At 35.9% G+C, this 24,619-nt stretch overlaps 2 protein-coding genes across 4 annotated transcripts in view; one reads left to right on the forward strand and one right to left on the reverse strand.

Moving 5' to 3' along the window:
• The first annotated feature begins 1,544 nt into the window (after positions 1 to 1,544).
• Positions 1,545 to 10,116, forward strand: LOC136833248 (HAUS augmin-like complex subunit 2). The gene is made up of 6 exons (XM_067095138.1): positions 1,545 to 1,679; positions 4,002 to 4,151; positions 5,116 to 5,248; positions 6,995 to 7,127; positions 7,489 to 7,594; positions 8,673 to 10,116. Exons 2-6 carry the CDS (start codon positions 4,020 to 4,022, stop codon positions 8,799 to 8,801), a joined length of 633 nt encoding a protein of 210 aa, XP_066951239.1. The 5' UTR covers positions 1,545 to 1,679; positions 4,002 to 4,019; the 3' UTR covers positions 8,802 to 10,116.
• Positions 10,064 to 24,619, reverse strand: part of Mlf (myeloid leukemia factor) — a 40,255-nt gene continuing 25,699 nt past the window's right edge. The window contains exons 3-7 of one of the 3 annotated variants that reach the window (XR_010851389.1): positions 23,965 to 24,051; positions 23,015 to 23,210; positions 22,434 to 22,578; positions 20,597 to 20,699; positions 10,064 to 12,753 (exon numbers count right to left, since the gene is read on the reverse strand). Coding sequence is in view for 2 of the 3 variants with exons in the window: in XM_067095136.1 (XP_066951237.1) it covers positions 12,693 to 12,753; positions 20,652 to 20,699; positions 22,434 to 22,578; positions 23,015 to 23,210; positions 23,965 to 24,051 (537 nt within the window). In the remaining variant the exon portion in view is untranslated. The remainder of the gene's footprint in view (positions 12,754 to 20,596; positions 20,700 to 22,433; positions 22,579 to 23,014; positions 23,211 to 23,964; positions 24,052 to 24,619) is intronic. The other 2 variants (XM_067095136.1, XM_067095137.1) reach the window with 2 other exon arrangements.

Raw genomic sequence — 24,619 nt, forward strand, 5'->3', positions numbered from 1 at the left:
TTTTAACTCAAAACCACTTTATTAATATTTGTCATTAACATAAAACGGCATTATACCCTTGCTACAACACTAGAGTACCGGCAATAATTAGTATTATTTTGGGTTCAAGGAAGTTAATGCTTACATTATTCATTCTAGCAAAGTAATTAGCTATAGAGCATTAATTTTCCTTACTTATGATTTACGGATAAACTTAATCAGACTTTCACTGAGACTGGTATTTGATAATTAGGATTACATCATGTTGCATAACATCATTACTAGTTGCAACAACTAAATGCATATAAACCTCATGAAAATAGACTACACTGAATATTATCAGAACAGTTAATAAAGACTGCTCAGTGATCAACAGAGTTTGAAACAAATAAGTATTATTTTCAAGTTTTTCATGGTTCCCGTCAAACTTCAATATTTCAGTCCCAGTCACTGGTAGTTCCAAAGAGAATTAGAGGCCATGTTTTTCCTCTTAATGGCACCATCTTGAAGGTGGCAAATTAACAACTTTGATAGCTTTTACGTATTTACGTACCTTTCCATAAAGGTCTACAGGTCAAGTATAAGTTTCTAAATCCACTCTTATGGTAAATATGGTTAGAGATTTCATCTGTTTGTGTAACATCTTTTCTTTTTCTATAGAAAAGACACTGCTTCATCAAGAAAATGAACAGTTTCATGTTAATAAATACCACTATCGCCCATACCCTGGGTATGGGTATTAGCCTAACTTTCCTTTTCTTAACCTAACTTCGTAACTCCCCTTAGAAAATGTAAAGGTAAATAGGTTAGCCTATACAGCAGTCCGTAGGCTGTTGCATTGCGCGTACATGTTTCTCTAAATAAATAAATAAACCGCCTAAAATATTAATGCTCCCAAAGCTTGTCACAGCCGAAATGAAAAGAGACAAGAAAAAGCACGTGCTGGCATAAATAAGGCCATTTAAAGCCACGTTATTTGGCCAGCTCCTAATATATGTGATTTCAAAGGATAATCGCACCCTACCTACCTTGCCTCCTCTATCCTAATCAAGACGATAGACCCATGGCCACAGCAGAATATCAAGTAGCCCTCGATATTAAATTTTATAAGTACTAAAAGTACTGGTTAATGGCCAATGATTATGAATATCGAATTACTTTGGCAACAGCAGGTCACGGTTCCTGAACAATACATTTCGTAGGGAAAATTGCTTAGGTTGTTGGGGGGTGGGGGGCCCGCTCTCTGATTTCCCCATGAGATTTACCAGTGAATAAACACCCAAAGGAATGTTATATGATTATGTTTATTAACTGTATTTATCTGAATGCTAATATTGTAGGAATAATAAAAAAAGACTGTTTGGACACATTTAGAAACTACACGTTATAGATCTTGTCAACACCTATCGAAACCTTCGATTGCTCTATATAACCTAACCGATTCAGTTAAATTTATTTTTCACCATGATGAATAACTGCAGTTCTCATAATTTTAATGAAAGAGTTGTATAACTAAGTGTTATGAAGAGGAAATAGGGAAACAGCAGTAAATAATAATATGGGAATAATAAAAGCATAAAAGATAAATGAAAAGGTGTGCAGTTACATAGGATACACAATTTTACTGTAGTAAATCAAGCCGTCACCATTTTTAAAGTTTGCCATTCAATTTCCACCAATTTTCCTCTTTATTAGACTTGGTAAGCTATTATTTACTTTGAGTTTTTGGATGCGGTATTGCTGTTCAATATATTTTCATGCAATGAAGAGAGAACCTATTATTTACGGGCTATTTATGCTCATCGTAGGTCTATTTAGGCCTACTGGGACCTAGGCCTATGGGCATACGAATCAAGGCATTAGATAGACAACATATCGTATAAAATTAACAAAATTAACCAAAGAATATTGGTAGCCTGTTTATTTAATGGAGGCACACGTCCAGAATATGCTAATGAAATAAGCTCCAGTTTCTTACGTTCTCCACATAGGCTAGGCCTAACCTACCAGAAAACATAGGCCTAATCTAGGCCTATTAATGTAATCCAGGCCTGTCATTACTCTCCAGGGTTTCCTTGCAATTAAGCTGTCTAGTTGGCGAGATGGTGGTATTATCTAGGAAGTAAGATTGGATGGGCCTAACGTTCGTTTCCGGTCGGAACTTTTGAATCGTCATGAAAAAATTAAAAAATATTCGGTAATTCTATATATTAGCTCGGCGCCTGTTTTTACCTTTTCAACTGTTTTTTGCCACACTCTTAGGGGTTCTGATACTGGCGGTGCATCTGTTTGTTGTCGGCCACATGGAATGTCCCTTCGCCGTGTTTAGTACTGGCCCGGGGGGGAGGCGTTGGGTACCCATACGCTAACAAGTTATTGCACTTGCTGGACGGGATACGAACCGTTCGAAACAGACGTACCCGTGCTCTTGTCTTGTGAAGGTCGCGCATGGAAACCCCTTGTTGGATGGACTTCGGGGGTTAATTACAGGTTAATTAGACTCAATCGCCAAAAATGAAAGGTAAATTCATAATTAGCAACCAAAAAAATGTAGAAAAAGTCAAGTTATAGTGCCGTTGGCGATGCGGAGCTACCCTATTGTTCTACCAAATATTCTATATATATTTCTTGCAAACCAATATTTATCACTAAAAATAAAATATATGTAAATAATTGAGGATTTTTTCTAAGTTTCAATTTTGCAAAATGCACTTTCAGGGGACATTTGATCCCCCCAGGGGCTAGTACTGAGCATGGTGAAATACATTTGACCCCCCCAGGGTCTAGTACCAAACACAGCGAAATACATTTGACCCCCCAGGGGCTAGTACTAAACACAACAAAATAAATTTGACCCCACAGGACTAGTACTAAGCACAGCGAAACATTGTAGATGAATCACTGTTTAGTACTAGCCCTCATGTGGAACTGGAGTTCGGACCAGAAACAAACTTTTACTGTATATGATTTTTTGATGTTTAAATAATTTAGTGCTAGGTCTATAGCCTACAGATTACTTTCCAGGCACTTAGCGTATGACTTAATTTGGGGGAGGGTCCAGGGAGATGAAGCACCCCTGGCCAGGCTAGGGCACGCCATCCTAGGTTAGGTTAGGCAAAGGTAAGTCTGGTTAGGTCATAGTCTCTCTGAAATGCCTACCAGGCCTATAGGCTAGTATCCCTGAATCCTTACATTGCATTCACTCCTTATTTTAATTAGCCTATGGCATTTACGCGACCACAATAGTGGCAGTTACTTTAACCGTTTTGTTATTTAGCCAATCACTTGATTCATTATAGTTTAAACCACGATTATTCTGATAAGTGATGCTACTGTGATATAGTTTTAGGATCCTAGAATCCGTTGGAATTAATATCCCCCCACATCTTCATTCTCTGTTGATTCACGGAGGATTCAGCTGCTTGGCCAGGTAGGGTGCATTATCCTAAGTTAGGTTAGGTTAGGATGTATCCCTGTGATTACCAAAACACTTCAGGGTAAAACTGGTGACTATTACCGTGCCTCTCTGGTTCAGTAACTACCAGGTTACATGCAGAATGGCTGCCATGTTTAATACCAGTCCCATGGGACTGGTCATGACAAGTTTGACAACATAAACAAAAGAAGATAAATAACGTATACACAAACAAAAGGTGATAAATATCCTGGTTGACAATTGGTGGTCAGGTAGAACGCAGAGCCTTAGGTTAGGAAAACTTAGGTTGGAATAGACCTTTTATCTTACCATTATTCCATTTTCATTTTTCTCATGTGTCTGTCACATGACTTAGTAGTATTGCAGTAAACATAAGACAACTTGCTAGTTACATTTAATGATGAATGTATCGCCTATTTAACCCTTGTTATAAAATGTATCTTTGCTCTCACAAAATATGTTATAGAATAAAGATTATGTGAAGGAAAAGTTACGAAAATTGAGATTGCTCCAGAAATTTCAAGTATTTTTACCACAATTTCGGATCCCTTTTTCCTTATTAATTCCTCATCTTATATTTTTTCAGATCATTGTATCAGGGAAAATGGATGAATTGTTAGTTGCTCACCAGTCATTAGATGACATCATCACTTCGTTTTATCCAGATAATGTTGGGGACACCAGTGATGCAGTCAATATAAGGTCATCCTTCAACAACTTAAACAACAGTAGCCAAGTAAGTCATGAATTGGTCATTTAGTGTAAATGTATTTGTCTTGTTCAAAGTTGCTCCTTGAAAAATCTGATGCCTACTCTTCAACGAAAACTAAATGAAACAAATAGCTATGTTTGGATGCTTTATTTTGATAATTATGGTCACCATTTTGAAGTATAGCAATTACAGTCAGATCCCTTTATGGAAAAAAATTCCTTTACTGCCTCAGAAAATTAGTCATATGTTTTGCTTTGTTTACTAATGGGATTCTTATAATACTCCAGCAATCTCTTTCCACTTTATCCAGGCTGTTGCTTTTCATTCTTAGTACAACTGAGAATTGTATTAGTATTCAAGGGGTCATTTTGTAATTCAATATACAGCATACAGAAATGACATTTCAGTATTGTATTGACATACTCATTGTAACAACTAAGATCATTTTGAATAGATGAGATAATGACTTGAATTAGCTCATAGCTCATTCTTTCATAGAATACAGTACTGAACTGCTACACCTGTTTAAAATGCTACTGTACTGTCAGAAACAAGAATAGTGCAAGAAAACACAAGATGAATCTTGCATGTCTGTGGACTGTCAAGTTATGAGTAATATTCTAAGAACATTGAATACACCATGCAAAACTATAGAGTTAACGTATACAGTATCAGCGACACGAAAGTTAGGATTAATCTCCCTCATTTGCTATCTTGTTGATCTGTACCATATTGCAATTGGTTATCTCTTCCACACATTTTGGTGACAGCAGCATGAATGTTCTTTCCTTTTGGCATTGATGTTTTACGCTGCAACACTGTTAGATCTTCAAGCTGCTCTGTAAAACAGTTGAACAATTCTAGTTAAAGTAGGAACTTACTGTTCTCTTGTGTAAATGGTATTTTGTTTTGTTTTACTAGGCAATAGCTTTTAAAAATGCATGTTTTTACTGATACATGTATTGTTACAGAAATCTCTATTTTTCAGGCAGTGACAGACTTCTTGGAATGCTTCTCTCATCTGACTGCAGTGAGAGGAGAACTAGCAATGGTGGAAGAAAAATTTAATTCTGCACAGCTTAACAAACTTTCATCAAATTTAATACACCCAGCAGTTGTAGGTAATTTACCCTGAATTTGCAAGTTCATGAAAAATGTAATTAAGAAATAATACAAGTGCAGTGGACCCCTGCCTATTCGCCGATTTCTCTGTGGAACATACATGCATATTATTCGTGGAAAATTTGCCTATTCGCTGTATTTTTCATAGAGAAATATTCACAAATTACTCTATTTTCATATAATTTTTGTGACTGAATGCACTCTGTGTGATACAACTATTAAAATATTCAGGTATAAGCATTTTTAGAGTGTTATTTTTTTTTTCTTTGGAACTATCAAAATAGGCTCATTTTTAAATTGCGTTAGGAAATGTTTTTTGTCATTTAAAGAGCAAGGGACATGAAACAGTATTAAGAGGTTTGGGAATTACTTTGTTGTAAGTCTAATTTTCTTGGTATTGTAACAGTGTAAATAGGCTCTGCCGTGAAAGTTGGCTACTTTGTTAGTTACATTTTATTTTGGACAAGTTCAACAATGTTGTTAGCTTCTTGTAATATAGAGAGCTTGCTTTTATCACACAATGTAGCTCCCTTTTGAATTAATTATTATGCATCCATGTTTGCTACCTTCTGTGAGGCTAGCATTATTATTAAACAGGTAACCAGGCTGCTGAATTAATGTTCTTACTCTTATAGAGTTGGTCTGAGGGGGCCTACTTTGCTGTTTAGTGTATTTAACACCTCAACAGATGCTATGTTATAGCGTGCACTTGAATATTTTAAAATTTCTTACAGTTAACACCAATTTCACATAGTTCCTAATCTAAACTAACCTGCACTTTACTCTCAGCATATAATTTAAGAGATTCATAAAAAAATTTAGCACATCTAAAATCATAAATAGGAAAAAACAATCATAATATGATAGCTGTTAAGTACAGAAGTCTCCTAAGTCGAGATGTTACCATTAGGATTACTAAAGGATGTGGATAACCAGATATAAAAAAGGGAAGAACAGAAATTAATTTAGAGCTAGTGCATGTGTGGGCTAACCAGTTCCTTCCAGAGTGCTACCATTCTACAAGGTATGATATCAGGAGCTGTTGATTTCATAAGTTACTCTCAAGACAAATTTGGCAACCTGTAATGCTGGGTAACTGGTTGGCAAGTCCAATATTTTAATATAACTGCAACCATTCATTAAAAATATCTCAGAAACACACATGCTTTTAAACTGGCAAGAATTAAGTTATTCCCAGCTTATATACATTTTATGCTTTTAAATCTGTGACATAGGAGTGAGTGCTGTATTCTTTGTTGAATGATTCTGTAGCAGTTCTTATAGTGCTTTATTTTAGGTGAACATTATCAATACTTCTGTAACAGTTCACACATTATACACTTGATAGATACAGTATGTTTCCAAGTTGTCTTTGTTATGTGATAAGATTTGTAAAGAGTCTTATGTAGAGAGTTGTTGTTAGAGTTGTGTGGTGTTCTTAGAGTTCTCAGATCATAGTCAGTGTTTTTGTCAGTCATTTTTTATAGGCCTTCATTTCTGTAGTTAAAGTAACTGTAAAATGGAAGGAATGTCTCTCCCTGCTTGAGAAAAGGCGAAAGAATGCATCATGCTACTCAGATAATGCTACTGAAAATGTTGATATGGATGTGATAAAATATTTACCATTAACACTAGTTACATATCCCATGAAAGAAAAGGTAGTAGATATTACAGAACATTATGTGAAAGGGAAAAGGAAGTCATAAAATACTTGTTCGGTAATTAATGTATTGTGTCCCTGCCAGGTGAACACATTTCACGGTGCCAAGAAGCTGAGAAGCACTTGCGAACAATTATCGAGAACAAAGACTTGCTGATTTATCACTTACAGCAACCATTCATCACCAATTATTTGACCATGCATTATCAGTATCACAGGTGAGGATTGTAGTGGATTAAATTTTCAAGTGTTTTTTGATACTGTAGTGAATGTATTCCTGGAGAAGTTATGCTTCATCTTGCTTTCTGTTTCATTATTATTCTTTTAATATCGAGTATTTTAACTTAACCATATCATTACCAGGTTAAATTACCAAATGATAACAACTTCATTTTGTATCTTTGTTTTTTTGGTTAGAATTTAAACTCTCAAGAAATATTATATCCTTTGGGTTACCTGTCATCTTGAATGCTTGTTCCTGTTAGAAACACCAACCTGACTGATTTTCAGGAAGTTGGACTTTGTTATCCTTTCTGTAAACAGAGTGCTTCTTGACATTAGAATATGTTTGCTTCACAGAGATTTGGTAACTTTAGTCGAGGATCTCACCGATATTCTGAACAAAACTGAAGTCCACCTTCAACTGATGGAGGACCAGGCACAAGACTCGATGCTTCAGCGAGCGGTGAGTAGTAAACATATCAAGTATGTCTGTCAGTTGTGATGAATATTTTTTTTTTATATATAAAGGTGTTGACATGAAATTCTTTTGACATCTTGCTGCAAGTGAAGGCACAAGTTAGTACAATACTCATGTTCTCATACTGGCCTAATCATTTGTTACCTTATTGGTTATTATTTTCTTTGACATTGAATGGTTGTATGTACATTTACCTTAGTAGTGCACTTGTTACATCTTCAGAATATATGTTAGAAATTTTGCAGTAACCTGGAATAATTTGTTTGTATGTTCATCCATTACATTTTTCTGACAGCAGCATCATTGTCTACCCAGTTACTACAGAATTAGTGCCATACCCAAACTATTATTGCCCTCGAAGGATGAATTGCAACTTTGTCATTATGTGCATTTGTGAAACTGTATCCTTGATGACCAGTGAAGTAGTTATGAGTGTTTAACATACTGTATTTCCTTCTTTGTTGAACATACCTTCATAAAATATAGTTCTCACATTGGAGCATTGTCATTTATGTAGTTGGTAATTTACCCTTTTGTTTAGCCTGAAACTTTTTCTCCTTAAGTTATTGTAATCATTTCACTTGAATCTTTCTCCCAGTACTCCTCGTAGGGAGTTAGTGCCATCAGTGCACCACTTAAGCATACTAACGGTTCTGTGTAGCATCCCCTCGACCCATAGCTGCAACCTCTTTCATCCCTTTTACTGTACCTCCATTCATATTCTCTTTCGTCCACCTGACTTTTCACCCTCTAACAATAGTTTTGCAGTGCAACTGCGAGGTTTTCCTCCTGTTGCACCTTTCAAACCCTCTGTCAAATTTCCCTTTCAGCGCCAAATGACCTCATAGGTCCCAGCACTTTACATTTAAATAAAAAAAAAATTAAATGTGCTCCTGTAAATTGTGAACCAACTGGCACTCTTGCCAAAATGTAATGGATGTACAGTACTGTTTTATATTTCATTTATGTGAAGTTAGCATCCCACACTAGTATGAGTTTGTAAGAGTAGCAAGTTCATTCTTCATTTCCAAGTCTTGTAGCTATTATTACTTCTTTCTTACAGGATTCTGGCATCATCAATATAGTTCAGACTGTGACGGAACTGAAGACGACCTTAGATAATATTGTTGCTCTGAAGAATCTTATACCAGGAATAATGGCACAAAAGCAAGATGATATCCCTATCAAATAGCAAGAGGAAGAGGTACATTAGAGTGTATATTTTACACTGCTGGGATTGCTGTAATTTTACAAATACAACGCTACATATGTAATACATCAACCAGGTAAATTATTGGCTATGTAATTACATTTCACTAGGTTGAAGTTTTAAGAATAAATGGGCTGCCTTTCAGTGTAAATACTAAAGACCACTAGGTAATAAGTAATTTTACTCTATTATGCATGAATTGCTATGATTTTGTGTTCTAATTAGTATAGTATCTAATCAACTTCATACACATATTTTTCTATGATTTGTAACACTAGGTTTGTGAGAAATTTTCACAAAAATGGATTGGGAACTGTCCAGCAAGCATCATGTGCATAGTTTTAAAACATGTCTTTAACAACTTATCAAATATTTCTGGAATATTCATTGTCAAATATCTGAGTTGAGTATAGAATTTAGGCCACAGGCCAAGCACCAGGACCTATGAGGTTATTCAGCACCGACATGAAAATTGACATTAAAAGGTGTGAAAGGTGTAACAGGAGGAAAACCTCACAGTTGCACTATGAATCAGTTGTTAGGAGAGGGTGGAAAGTAAGATGAAGAAAGAGAATGTGTGTGAACAGAGGTACAGTAAAAGGAACTAAAGGGGTTGCAGCTAGGAGCCCAAGTCACACTGCAAAGAACCTTAAGTAATGCCTACAGTGCACTGCATGAGGTCAAACATTTGTGAATGTGACCTACAATTTTGTCTATTTTTTTTTCAAAATTCCCAAGGCTTGGTTTATATGGGTAATCTTGGCATAATTTCCCCAAGCATTTACCAATCACATTTTCTACTACGTCTAGTTTAATACAAAGTGCTTCCTCTCATGTGAAGATCCAAGGTCTTTACAGTTTTCATTAGTTCCTGTCTTTCATGCACAAGAATCCACTATTCTAGCTGTTCATATCCTTTGTATGCTGATTTTTGGTTATTTCACATACAGGCCTTAATTAGGTGGTAAGTAATGGCAAAAATCTTCACTTCACTTCCATTTTTTGTGCCTTAAAAGTTAGTCCTTCCATGATACACACTTTAGTATAGAGAATGTGTGTATATATTTTTTTCATGCAAATGAATATTTTTCAAAAAGTACATTTTTGTGGTTTTTTCAAGGTGTTTATCCATGCTCGCTCTCTCTCTCTCTCTCTCTCTCTCTCTCTCTCTCTCTCTCTCTCTCTCTCTCTCTCTCTCTCTCTCTCTCTCTCTCTCTCTCTCAGTGAATAATTAAAGCCACAAGAAAGTACGAACTTTTATTATGTACCACATACTATAATAAAAATTTGGCTTCAATGGTACTTCTTCATTTCCATTCATTCTTATTATGGGTGCTGAGGGGTTTTCAACAATAACAGAGCTGGCATTTAAATAAAGCATCAATGTTTGCTTCAACATTTTTATGTAAATGACTCAATGCACTTTCACATTTCCACAAATTAATATACAACTTCATATATTGTACAAACATTAAGAAATGTGTTTACTGTAGTATCTCAAATGTCTAAGTTGCTGCATGTAAGCAAGTTCTAACATACAAAGCAAGCACAAACCATTAAATATAAATAAAAGGTTTCTCTTACGCAGATTTACTGCCTTCAATGAGTAAAACCTGCTTATGATGGGTGTCAGGAAAATCAGTCTTTGGGCTTCTAAAATAATTCATGAAGGTCGTCATGAATTTGATGCTCTACTGTTGCATAAACTATCATAAACACACTAATGAAAATTTTAACTCCAAAATATTTTCTCCTTTATTTCAGACAAGTGTTCACGATTGTCTCGTAAAACAAATTTTTTAACTGTCGAAACCAAATCTTAACACTGTTAACTAGGTATCACTTACAGCTACATGCAAATTCATTGTCCATGATGCAGGTTCAAAGAGCACAAATACTTGGCAAACTTATCTCTGCAAAATACTAGCAAGAGTGCACCAAAATGTCAAAACAAAGGCATATTTTATACAAATAAAAACTAAAAGAAAATAATCTCAACATGAAGGCTTCCTACCACTTTGGTGACCGTACAGCATACAAGAAAAAAATTTACCAGAAAGTCTGCAATCAATATGAACAGCAAAAACTCATCCGATCTCTAATATGAGTAAGCTGCAGGTCATAGTAATTACTGTATGAATGTTTAATGCAATCAAATACCTGACAACTGCCTCTCTTAGATGGTAAGTCACCTGACTATCATCCAGGGGCACAAGGAACAGGTACCTACACTGCTACAAAACCTAAAAGTAACCTATCTTTGGTGGGTGAAAAAGAACAAATTACATTTTCACATTCTACTAAGCTTCAGTGAAGAGCATTTATGAGGTACTGAGCTGGTAATATACTTTTTTCCACAAGGTAAATTATACTAATTGTACACAAAAGGTATCAAGTTAGTAAAAAGAAAGCTCAAAAGAAAGTCTTTTGCTAATGCACAACCATATGTATAATCTGGAAACAATCTCAAAAAGAAAACACTAGTCTTAAACCTTGGTTATGTCATGAACATTTAGTTAAGCACTGACCTCTAATAATTTGCAATACTAGGTCATTAAAATCATATTGGTTCAACTTTTCATTCAAGCAGTATTATCAGAAGACAATAAGTCAGTACTACTACTGTTAAGGGGAATAATGTGAAACATTCAGTCAATGACTTCTAAAACTATAAATACTAACATACTGAGAAGACTGGCCAGGAATAAGGCAATCTGTACTAAGTTAAGGATATAATATTCATCTTAAACTACTGACAAGTGAAACATTGCTGCATGTATTTTCTTTTACGTCAGCATCAACCCTTGACAACTGTTAAAGGGCTACTCTGATCTACAGTTCGACTTCTCTGGTCCAGACGGTAGTCTGTACTTCTCATGACGAGAGGCAATGTTATCAACCAACTTAAATTTGTGTGATTAACCTTTCAGATGTTAATTTTCATTGCTGTTTCTCACTAACAAGAATAAAAACAAGAAAACACATCTATGTATGGTATACAAAGTTTGGAATCTCAGAAGGTCTTAACTACTATATTAAAAGTAAATGTTCTCCCATAGGAGCTACCAACTTTAACATCAAAATTAGTGCTTTGAGTGACTACATATACCTGAAAAATATGAGATAGTTTGGAATCCCAATGATAATTTTGCAAAACGCACTGACTGACCAACAAACTATTTTTATCCAATCCTTATATATACCTTGCCCTAAACGGCTACAAACCACTATATTACAGATATGTGCTTCACAGCAACTTTCCGTTCAGTAGAAAATGGTCAACTAATTTCCAATTCAAATACCTTACTAAAGTGCACTGTTCTTGTATATATTTACATTAATAAAGGGTGTTTGTACACATTCCTCATATACAGTACATGCTTGTCATACTAGAGCTCGAACTCCCATCATTTTTCAAAATACAATCAATAAGGAACCTGCATAGCTCAAGAGAAGTTTTATTCCAATCATAAGGTCTGCATAGCTAAATAATTTTTTTCAATCCATTCTACAGGACACCAGCTTAGCAAAAGGGTACAATTTAAAGACTACTTGTCAACTATCTAACTTGAACTATCATTCACTAAGGGTGGCATCTTGTTAAAACAACCTTTACACGGGAGGAAAACAATTAGTAACATTCCTTTCAGAGGATCAAACTGATCCTTGATGGTGAAAATTGATCCTTGACATTGAAAACTGATCCTTGATGTTGAAAACTCTTCCTTGATGTTGACTCAATTCCATCGTGATCCCAATTCTTTCCAAGGTGCACTTTTGGTGCTTTTATCAAAGATGGTTAAGAAAAATCACTACCTACAAAAACTTCTAGTATCTTGGTCATGGAAAAGACTAACTGTTCTCAAAAGTGGTTTACACCTGCTTAAATCGCTGACGATGTTCCTCTCTCTTTTCACGGCGCCTTTGGTCGTCACTGTAAAAGAATGAATACGTACATGAGAGAGCAGAGCAGAGATTAAATTCCTCTACATACAGTTCAGTCTACAGGGTATACAGGTATACTGTATATAGTAGCTGACAATTAGAACACTGCTTAAATCACCCATAAAACTAATGGATTATTTAGACGTAGCCAAACCTTTCTCCGTACCAGAGATTTTCTCATTTACAAGTGAAATATAGTACCATTCTTTACAGTGCTGAACTGTTCTTGATTCCAATGTTAGGTCAATAATCAAGCTGTCAAAAAGGTTACTGCTTTATTGCAAGAAGTCATTAATGCCCTTAAGTTCCCCACACTCCTTACTGATATTTCCCAGAGCTTAATACTAGAATCCATGGTCAAAAATCTTGTCCTGCACACTGACTACTTCTGGATATACCAGTATCATTTGCTTCCAGTAGTTTCATTTTTAATGTTATAGTATAAAGCAGGCTGTGGAGTCATTTTACACCTGATATACTTGTACTTTATTGTGGTATGTTACAAAATGGAAAATAGCAAAAATAAGAGGTCAAAATAAGTCAAAGTTAGCTGAGAATCTTCCAAACTCTTAATGGTTGGGAATAAGATGATGTAATGATATTATCAGAACCTCAGAGGATTCAAAGTTCTACATTTTCCGCAAGACACCACCCACTTGGAAAAAGTATTACAAATCATTGTGAACAATTTTACTTTACAGTTACTCTAGATGTGAAATGAGTTCTCTCTTCCCTCTGCCTGAACTCCTATCATTTCCAATCTTAATCTATTCCTTTTTCCATGCTGTCCTGGTTTCCGTATAGATCTTTGTCCAGCTACTTCCTCGTCTACCGCATTTCTAACCAAATGTTTTCCATCCCTTCATATGACATGTCTGAACCCCTCTCCATCTTTGGGATCTTAAATTTTTTTTCTTGTTCCATGTTACTTCATATAACATCTCTGCCAATTCTCATTCATAATACAATCACAATCTTCCTACTGTACTCCCATGAATCTTTAAGTCTTATTGGCACAAATTTTCAAAATACCCTAAAGATATTGCTCTTGTTAGTGTCCACGTTTCTGCTTCATACAGTAGTACAGCTCTTATGCACCTATTCTATGGGACATTTTTATTTACCTGCAGTGTAGCTCACTTTCTCTCCATTTCATCATGTTCCAGCTACTTTTTTGCTGCTTTCTCAACTATGTGTACACAGTTGTGTTTCCATGGTAACTAAACACTCAAACTCTTTCTTCTAAGACTTGTTCACCTGTCACAATAGGGGTCTCAGCTCCCCATCTCCAAACCTATTGTAACACATTTAAGGCACGGAAGATCTCTCAAACCATTATGTTTCATTCACCCCTAAACCCATCCCACAAAGCCTCTTTCTTGATTGTACTTTTTCCTTTGATGCATTCCCATTCGCCATAAGTTTTGATTTGCTCATGTTGAATTTCAGTTCTCTCTTCTCCATTCTATTGAAAATTCTGCCCTTTCAAAAAAGGCATTTGTTTCACGTACAAATCCATCACTTACAATTAGGTTAAATTATTCTTTCAAAACTGGCAACTTAGAATGAGAAACTGAAAAAGATGCATCAGACTGAAACTATTACTATACTATGCTATAAAGTGTGCAAGAATTGTTTAAGAAAATCAGTGTGTTTCACAAAAAAAAAAATGCAGTGCCAGAAATAGTGGAGGAGATCCACTAAATTAAAATGCAAGGGTAGAAAGTTCACGCTTGGAGAAAATATAGACAACACATAAGGCACTGAGAACAGGGTGAACACTGATGCTATATGATTAGTAAGATCTGTCCTTTGTCTAAACCATTCTTTGGATGTGTTGACTCATGTAGGCAAGATCTTGGCAGCGTGAAACTGATCATGATCATATATATCCTCAAATGGGCATTTTACCACGAAGACACTGTATGGGAGTACTGCACTCCCTTCAGTCAACCCTAAGTGCCTCACTGTATGTGGTACTCAAGGTTCTTTTGCCGTATTCAATCGGCACCAGCTACATGGCTTTCTGACTTAGACTTTTTACCCATAAACCATCCTCAGCACTCTTCTTTACCTGACCTAGCTGCTTTAACTCACAGCACTAGTCAGGCTGTTGCTGCTAACAGTTTCGTTTTCTAGCATCAAGTTTAATACTACTCAAGTTTGCTTGTTTTACTTTGACTACGTCTAAAATGTGGAATAGTTTGCCTAGTGCAGTTGTGTAATCTTTTTATCTCCAAATATTTATGCGAGGAGCAAATTCATTCCTGCTCTCTGCTGACATCTCTTAAACTTCACGTGGACTGGATCAGTTTAACTCTCTGTTCCCTATTTTGTATTGATTTATCGCCTTCTCCTATAACTTCTCTCTTTTTGCAAGCTGCGTTTCCTTTGGAGCCCTCTTGGGTTTACAGTCGGTTGACTCTGTCCATAATGGTTTTCAGCTGAGGATCTAGTGAAAAAAAGAAAAGCTGGTTCTTTTCCCACTTAAATGTCCAACTTCAGGCTAAAATCACCACCTCTTTCTTACAGGTCCCTTGGGTCAGCCCTATGAAAGTCGAGAAATGAAGCTTGTTGGTCTGGTTAAACTTCTTTTTAATGATGGGGTTTCCTGTTCAATTCTTTCATTATCTTCTTTGTTCAAGACTACTTTGGAGATTTGTTGTATCATTTTTATCAGTGCCTTCACTACTTACCTTACTTGCTGTTCTTCAATTTGCAAAGAATGTTCTCCTCCATCAACCTACGTTTCCTAACACAGTACCTCTGAATCTGCTTCAGAACCTCAATTTTAGACTACCTGAAGTTTTCCACAGGTTATAAGGCATGAAGTGGCTTCAACTGTCTAACCTTGAATGACTCACTGATAACCACCCAACGCAATTCCTTCTTAAGGATACTCAACTGATTCATAGTTCATAATGGACCACAACTTAAAATTAGCTAAGAGTAAGGTGAAAAACACTGCTTACCTCATAAAAACCAACACTGCATTAAAAACCAAAATCAATGCTGTTCAAAAATAAAATGAAGGAAAAAATCCTTTGAAGTTTTTTTTTTTTTTTTCAGTGAAAAAGATGAAATGGGGAGGAAAGCTACCAATATTCCAAACCACCATAAAACCTGATACCCAATGTTCTTCCAGTTCATATACTAAGACAGGCTCTTGTTAAAGAGAAGTAATTTTGATAATATTACGGGCAGTCCCTGGTTATCAGCGGGCTTGGTTACCAGCGATCCGGTTTTACAGTGCTTGTCTAGCGATAAAAATCGGCGATTTTCGGTGCTGATATGAGCCGATTTCCGCTTTTTGGTGCCGATACATACCTAGCAGAGGCACCAATCTCCGGTTATTGGCGCTGATAAGCGCCGAAAATCGCTGATTTTCGCTTGTCGTCATGCCGTCGGAGCAGAACCCCCAACTGATAACTGGGGACTGCCTGTGTTAAGAGTTAAGAAAGTTGAGAAGTAAAAATATCACTCAATCCAAATACTCGACTAAAAATATTTTTCTTTAATATTGTCATACAATACATAATGCCACATACTGAAAAATGGAAAAAAGAGACAGACCATAAAAAGAAGTCTGGAGTATATATACAATGATGATGATGAAGCAGTTCAGTATGCAAATGACAAAAACAGATGATTTATAAGCATCAAAGAAGCAATACTCAAGATGTATTCGAAACCAACTACTTTGTCACTACAGGAAGGACCATCTGATCACTGCCATGTATAAGTAAAACCTTGGTAAACCACTATCATTGCGCAACAAATAAACTCCACTGAAGTCTACAGCTAATAGAGATGCACTTACCTTGTAAATGAGACAGCATTAAGTGCATACCCAAGAATAAACCGCAAACCCTAGACAAGACTTTGAAATGGACAATGTATTTGCATAGCATACTGCAGGCAATTTCATAAATATCCAGTTCATATCAAACCCATCAATTGCAGAAGACCCTGGGTAATAGTCCTGATGTGCTACAACACATCAATTCTGGAGTCTTGAAATGCCAAAAAGCAAAACAAGTGTGAGCGACTGTTCATGCAAGGGAGTTACTGACCCGCTGCCAGGTATTAGCGACTCTCTACCTCCACTGCATCATATCTCACTACTGTGAACATCAATGAGAAGACATCCTCAGCTTACTTTGCCACTTTGAATATGATGCTCCTATTTTCTTGCATTTGTGGTTCATTTTTTATTAAAGTGACTGATTAATAAGCCATTACTTAAGAGGCTTCCTGTGAATATTCCCACTTATTTTTCACAATGCTTATTGCATATTTTCATGCCTTTCTCTCCGTAGTGCATAATTCAGTAATTCCAATATGATGGTGTGTTACAATTTCCAATATGTTTTCTACAGGTTATCTTGTTTTTGTCTGACACCATTGGCAATGCTGATAGCTTTTCAAAATCTTAAGTGCTTGTACTGCATCTACACTTGCTCTTCTTTTGCAAGTGTATCATGCTTGCTGCCTAAGTAGTGATGTGGCTTTGTGAATGGTTGTGAATTTATGTGTTTTGCAATTCACTTCTTGAAAGTATGACTCCATGTTGCCTTCTGCTGCTGCTACTCTTTCTGCTTGCTGTGCAACTGGCAGCTTCAGCTGCTTCACTACAGCCATCAAGAATGTCCTCACAGGCATAATGTTCAAGATTGATTACAGGGATAAGTTGAAGTGGTATATTCATCTATAGATGCTCTACTAAGGCTTGACATATGCTGTCCTTCAGTGACAACAATGAACAAAAATCCAACCTCACTACACAGGTTCCTGCAGGAGATTTTAACCATCACCAACTGGCAACAGTGGGTTTTAGGCACAGCCAACACCATCTTGGCTGAGGGAGCAGTCTTTGGTTGGTGCTGCCTAAGCCAGCAGGTTGGTTTGTTCCTTGCACTGTCCTTCCATCCTACTATTGGTGATGATAGTCTATCTCTTGACCAACTTGTCATTATGAAGCACGTTGCTTTTAACAAGGACTTCTTGCCCATGCTTTCCTCCTAAGACATAAAGGACCTTGTCAACTGTGGAACTGGTCATGTAAATTATCAATCAATGCAATGGAGACTATAATGATGAACCTGGGTTCCTCATCCTCCAGACTTCTCTATGCCTCCAAGCTCAGTTATCTATCTTCCCCACTGTAACATGCACTGTACTGTACAGATGTTAATTATCATTATCTCCCTTGCACATTTATTTTGGACTCTTTATGACTGATGGGTTTAGTATGAAAAAAGAAGGTTTTTTATAATACACATTTTTCATACAAATCCATCAATCATTTACTGAATGCACATCTCCTATCCCTTTGGTGCTGCTTGGTTACATTTCTTCGACACAATGCAATGAGGTGGACATCTACAGTACTACTTACCAATGAGTCAATGGCATACATGCGTGAACAGTTGTTCTTAGCTGTCCTGCTTACCCTGCATGTAAATCCTTAGAATTGGCATGTCTGGGGACATCATGTTCACAATTTTGGCTCTACACTACTGATGGGATCGTACAAAATATGTTAGAGATACTTAATTTTGTTGATCTACCACACCTCCACCAACCTTATGAGATAGCATTCAGTGAAGTTTTTCTTAAACCAACAATGCACAAAGTATAAAATTGAGGATGTTTCAGAGTGTAAACATGATAATAGCAGGAGACAAGAGGATACTGCATGTATCTGAAGAGTCAGAACATGCCATGCCCAGCAACTTTTCCCACTGCATATACATTCATTTTATGAATGACCAAACTGTAGAATAATAAAAGTAAAAATGCAAAGTCCCTCACATCCCAGGCACTTTCGCCCATCCTGCATGCATTTTTTAAAGTTACACGTAACCAGTAGCTATTTAAATACCATTGTGGACAAACTTCCGCTCAAATTTTCCATTTTCATTTACCAAATTTCATGGCCACATTAGTCAAACTCTTCTGGTGCTCAAAAATGTTAAGTCCATTCATGCATACTGTCCAGTCTAATACACGTATCGTATTTTGATACACGTTTCAATACTAAAGTCTCTGGATATGAAATACTACCATGTACCAAATCATAATACAGTTACTACACTTGAACATAAAGAAGGCAAGGACCATGAACAGTACACCTTGAAGACCCTTCCCACTTTACAACACGATTACACAACATACGCTATTATCTAGATCAGATACCAAAAATGACTTCGCGGTAGACACATTCTACGACTTAAATTAAGAAAAAGAAGCAACACTCTCTTACAGCGCCAGTGGCAAGCAAAGTCTAAGACAAACCAGTACAGTAGGACATTACAAGTTGGTGGTTAACAGTTGCAGATGCTGTTAGAAACGTGAAACATGATCACCTTAAGTTAGCAAAGTATGAGAGATTAGCACATGGAGGATAATGGACAGGTCTGCCTACTTTCAAGCAACAATGAACTCCATCTCAACCGATGAGTCGAACAGCTGATAACAGTACAGCAAATTTGATGAATAATACCCATCCATGAGTATTGTGTTCTTCCCTTATTCATTTATCGAGTTCAAAAAGTATCAAACTTGTTCATTTGAACACAATATTCAAACTTTTAAAATTATATTTTTACTAACCACAGATGCAATAATAAGCACTGAATTTATTCAATTAATGAGCTTTGTTAAAGAGACTTGCTAAAATTTCAAGAATAAAAAGAAGCATACAAAACGATGCATAAGAGGTAAACTTTATGTTTAAAACAATTACTTGTACTGTATAGTGTTTCCATTACTTCCAAAAAGAGGTTTTGAAATTTGCTGTTAAGTCTTGATCATTATGTTGCAGAAACATATGTTAAATATGCACACGACAATCACTCTTGACTATAAAAATACTTTCCAGTAATGCAACTTATTTTATAAACAGCAATCAACAAAAAGCTAAGCCGCAGTGTACAAAAACTTACAGAAATTATACATTAAAATGATACCAACAGCTGGATTTACAATATGTCTGATGTTCATCATCATAAATATTATTAATTCACAGATTATGTTTCACCAAATCACTAAGTCAATATTATTACTTTATTAAAGACCTGGTCTGAAGATTCTGTTCTTGACAAATAAAGTGGATCTTTTGTGAATGACAACTTTTATACATTTTTTCTACAAACGCTAAAAATGTTGAAGAGGGCAAAATTACCTTCAGAGATTTGTTTCCAACATTTGACATCAATCTTTGGTTAAATTTGGACTGTCACATAAATCATGCTTCACTGTCAATGCTCATATGCATTCTCTGCATTTTTGGACTGGGTCAAGTGAGTTATTCACCAAATATCCAAGGTTCAAACAACTAAGACCAATTCAAAAGGCGTTTTGGTCAACTTCAAGGGTTTCTATGACCCTGGAAATCACATGAAAATCAGAAACTTCAGTGGTCGCATGGTTTTGTCAATCTTAACCTCAAAACCATACTCTGGACAGTGATGCTGTGAAAATAAAAATATGAGACAATAATACCTGACTTGTTTTATCAGGCATCATGAAAGCATATCCTGTAAGTAATAAAGATTTTGACCATCAGTATAAATTATGTAATGTGAATCCTTGTGTTTTATTTGTTCTATCAGGAGTAAAATGCATCGAAATACAACTTTCTCATGTTTCAGGTGAGCAAGACTAACTTACAAGTGTACTTGGTTTTGGATATATGACATTTTACTACTGAAAGCACTTGAAGAAGTTGCATTACTGAAGGTATTTTTTATTTTGGTAAAGTACATTATCTTGACCTTCTGAATAAACAAGAAAAATGCTTCTATTCAATTCCACTATCCTCCACATACCATTCGAAGAAAAGAAAGGGCACCACCAGCAAATAACTGAGGTTTCTAGCTTTACCTGGGGCCAGCAGTGATGGAAAGCATAGGCCGAGAACGCCTTCTGTAACTGAAACAATACCACAATTGTATCAAAGTATGGATTTTTCCTCTTAAAACATAATAATAATAATAATAATAATAAAAGTGAACTTAAATTACTAACCCTCAAGATAAGTATTTACTTGAAACAATAATTAAAAAAAATGTAAATTCCTAAAAAGTATCAAATTCTAAAATACAAATAAAATCAAATTAATCCCACTGGCTGTGAACAAACAAGTACCAATGACTATATTTCATAAGGTCACTACAAGTGTGAAGTGTTGTGTACAAGAACATACACCACAACAGCACCACATCAAGGAATTCACTATCCCAGTGATCACTATTAGTGAAGATGTCAATTTATCGAGTTTAATGGGACCCAAAAACATGACGAATCACTGGTGAGACACAAAGGGGGAAATAAAATGGAAGGCACTATTAGAAATTCCCAAACAAGAACTTGTTTCTCTTGCTTATGAATATGACTTGCTCATAAGACTAGTCATCTTCCCCAACTTTTCCCACCCCCTATCCCCTACATTTTAGTGTAAATTCAGCTCTCCATATTGCCAACAGACGTTAAAATAAATGAATTTACTGTTTGTATTTAAAATAAAAATTACAACTACACAATTCCAACTAAAACTTCTTGACTTTAAAAGGTCCTTCCTTCTGATAATACTTCAACAGAAACTCTGTCTAAAATTTTGAATGTCTAATGCCTTACAACTCCCAAGAAATTTTGTACAGAAATTTGTCTTAAATTACCAAGTAATGTACTCGGTACAATAAAAATTTTTTTGTCTTATTCATTCCTACACCTGTGTTGTCCACTATACATATAATCCAAGCCTATATCTCTCTAATGAATACTAATCTTTGTAAATGAGGAAGAAACAATGAACGAAGAATAATATTAGAAAATCATAAAATTTCATTACCTATAATGCTCTTATGTTAACATTCTTGATCAAAAGTACACCTCAGATGCAAAGCAAGGCAGATTTATACACTACATACTTGATTGTTACGCTAATTCCATTGATGACACGGAATACCAAAATGAAGGCTACAGTTTTGCAGATCAAAATTGCATCTGAACTTACATGCAACCCAGAGCAGGGTAAATCCTACCTATTTGTTATCACTAAAAATGAAAATGACAGGGTATAAAATGTCAACAAATAAAAATACTGTATCATTCCATCAGCAAAACTGGCTCACCTCTGAAGCACCAGTACCTAATAAAGAGCCACATTTTGTATTCAAGTGAAAAAAATTGTGACAATCTGGCTACATAGAGATGTCCATCTAAGCAAACCACCACTATAATGTAATCTAAGTCCAACAAAACTTCCTGCACAGACTGACAATAAGCTAAGTTGTAATGAATACCTCTTCATAACAGTAAAAACAACAGAATGATACTGAAAGGGTCATTGGAAATGGCGCACCAATTTCTTAAAACTCCCGCAAACCCCATATAATCATGATGGTTCACAAAAAATGGAAAGAGGCCATTTTCTATACAGATTATGTAAATATAAGACAGTGCTCCATACTTGAATTTATCTGAGAGAATACTCTGCGCATGCCATAACAAACAAGTGCATCTTAAGAAACGGCACAGTACCAACACTACTGTACACCATACTTCTGGGGGAAAAAAGTATCTTCTGAATTGTGCTACTGTTGACTTTTTTGTGTTATTGTGCATTTAGTCCCAAGTCCAATGGTGAATATTTTGTATACATACCTGGAGGAGGTCAAAGCAGGCAAATTGGAAGAACGAGGTCGGTGTGCTGAAGCTGAAGGGCGGTGTCTGGGTCGGTAGTCAAGAGAACGTGAATCTCCACCCTGAGTGTGACGGCGGAATTCTTTATCAAAGTCAGCTGCTTCCTCTGCCGGGTTACAAAATCCAAGTTTTATTAAGTAACTCAGACGTAGCACTGTAATCTTTATGCTTTGTATACTGGATATTGTAACAGTACCATGGGCTACAAACAGTAATGGTAAAACTTTTCCTTTACCACAAAAAAAAAAAACATTCCATCATCGCTACCTACGCCCCTAAAACTTTTTCCGAAGTCACATGAATATCATAGCTACCTGAGCCCCTGACAGAGTGATGAAAGACTGCTTTTGCATTTATGACATGTAAGTTTAAGAAATACAGACTTACCAGATTTTATGGATATTATACTGACAATATACACAGCTAACAATTTAATGCTCACGTTTTAACCAATGTGCTCACTGAGCCCAGCCCACCTAGCTTATAATCTCTCTCTGTCATACTTGACGACAGTTTTGAGTAAAAGAAAGAAAGGGCCAAACCTTCTTCTAAGTTGACAAACTCTTGCCTCTCCTCCAAGTTCCCATCTTTATGTTCCCTTTCAATAATATGAGAACGCTCTCCAATGTGGTGACCAATTGCCATCTTCCGCACGCCAGAATGGCCATCGTGTACAGTACGCCGTGTTTCTCTTACACCTCCGGGGACTCCCCTGGAGGAAGTACTTGCATGATAAACCTGCAAAGTTATAATATGGTTATTGTAAACGTTACGATAGAAATGTCCCTCATATAAATATTTCATGTGAGCGAAGAGAACTGGTACTAGGTTAAAATTATGACAGTTAAGGATTCCTCGTATAGGATTGATTTTAACAATGATGAAAAACACAGAACAGTGGAAGCTCTCCATACTACACTGTCTCATACAACTTCAACCGAAACTTCATCAATTTGCTATATGCTTTTTTATAAGCTACCCTCCACTGTATCTATGTATTTCAATAAACTATGACACACTCCTACAATTTTTGGCTTGCAAGGTTATTGCTTAGAGCAACAACCGAGAGGTTCAAATAGACAATTCAGGTCAGCAAAATGGCAATGAAATTTCAAGATTTTGGGGGTTCCCACAATTTTCCTCTAACAAGTTGACTGACCAATTATGGACATAGAAATGTTCTTCCTTTTAATGCTTCAAGCAATTTTTTTTATCATCTAAAACTGGTATTAGTGTCATTTTGAATAAGTAAACTTGACTGTAGTAACCTAATTTCCTAATGGGAAAAATAGGGAAAAAGAGTCATAATGGCATCAAGTTCGCTGAAAATTCTCAACATCTGATTCCACTTGACGTCATCGGAAACATCAGAGGGTTCCAATTTGTGAACCACCAAATAAACAACTCATTCATTTCCAGTTTGGGCAGATCACTCTTTCCCTAGAATTTCAAAAACTCTTGTGTGAGACAAACACAAAGTGAAAAAACTTACAGTGGGACGACCGTCTGGGCCCGTCGTCATTGTCATAACAGAGGAACTACTGAAGGTGTGGCATTCTGCCTGGCGTGCCATCTGGTCCTGCAAGGAAGAAAATACCAGTGAAAATGCCAGTGCCTACATATTTATCCTTTTTAAAGGAAGATATGGCACTCCCATACAATATTGCATCAGCTTACATGGACATACATAAATACTACAATAATACACACACACATACATACATACATACATATATATATATATATATATATATATATATATATATATACAGTATATATATATATATATATATATATATATATATATATATATATATATATATATATATATGTATATATATATATATATATATATATATATATATATATATATATAAATATAATATGTATATACATATATATATAAATATAATTGTGTACATATATACTGCATGTCTGTATCATAAATTATAAGTAACAAAACACATCATACATTTCCTCAATCAATAAAACTATACTACAGTACTCCCCCCTCCCCTTAATTCCAAAACCTGCCCTCAAATCATTCACAACTATGGAGGAAATAAAATCTTAACAAAAACATCAACTCACTGGTGACAAGGCAGCAGTGAACCTGAAGACAAACGGCGAACAAGCAGTGCTAAACA

Source organism: Macrobrachium rosenbergii, chromosome 51 (genome assembly GCF_040412425.1).
Source record: "Macrobrachium rosenbergii isolate ZJJX-2024 chromosome 51, ASM4041242v1, whole genome shotgun sequence".
NCBI classification, from domain to species: Eukaryota; Metazoa; Arthropoda; class Malacostraca; order Decapoda; family Palaemonidae; genus Macrobrachium; species Macrobrachium rosenbergii.

Excerpts from the sequence above, each read along its gene's own strand:
- LOC136833248 (XM_067095138.1), top strand. The coding sequence starts at position 4,020 with ATGGATGAATTGTTAGTTGCTCACCAGTCATTAGATGACATCATCACT. Across the intron at positions 4,152-5,115 it reads ACTTAAACAACAGTAGCCAA|GCAGTGACAGACTTCTTGGA; the intron begins GTAAGTCATGAA and ends TCTATTTTTCAG. Across the intron at positions 5,249-6,994 it reads AATACACCCAGCAGTTGTAG|GTGAACACATTTCACGGTGC; the intron begins GTAATTTACCCT and ends TGTCCCTGCCAG.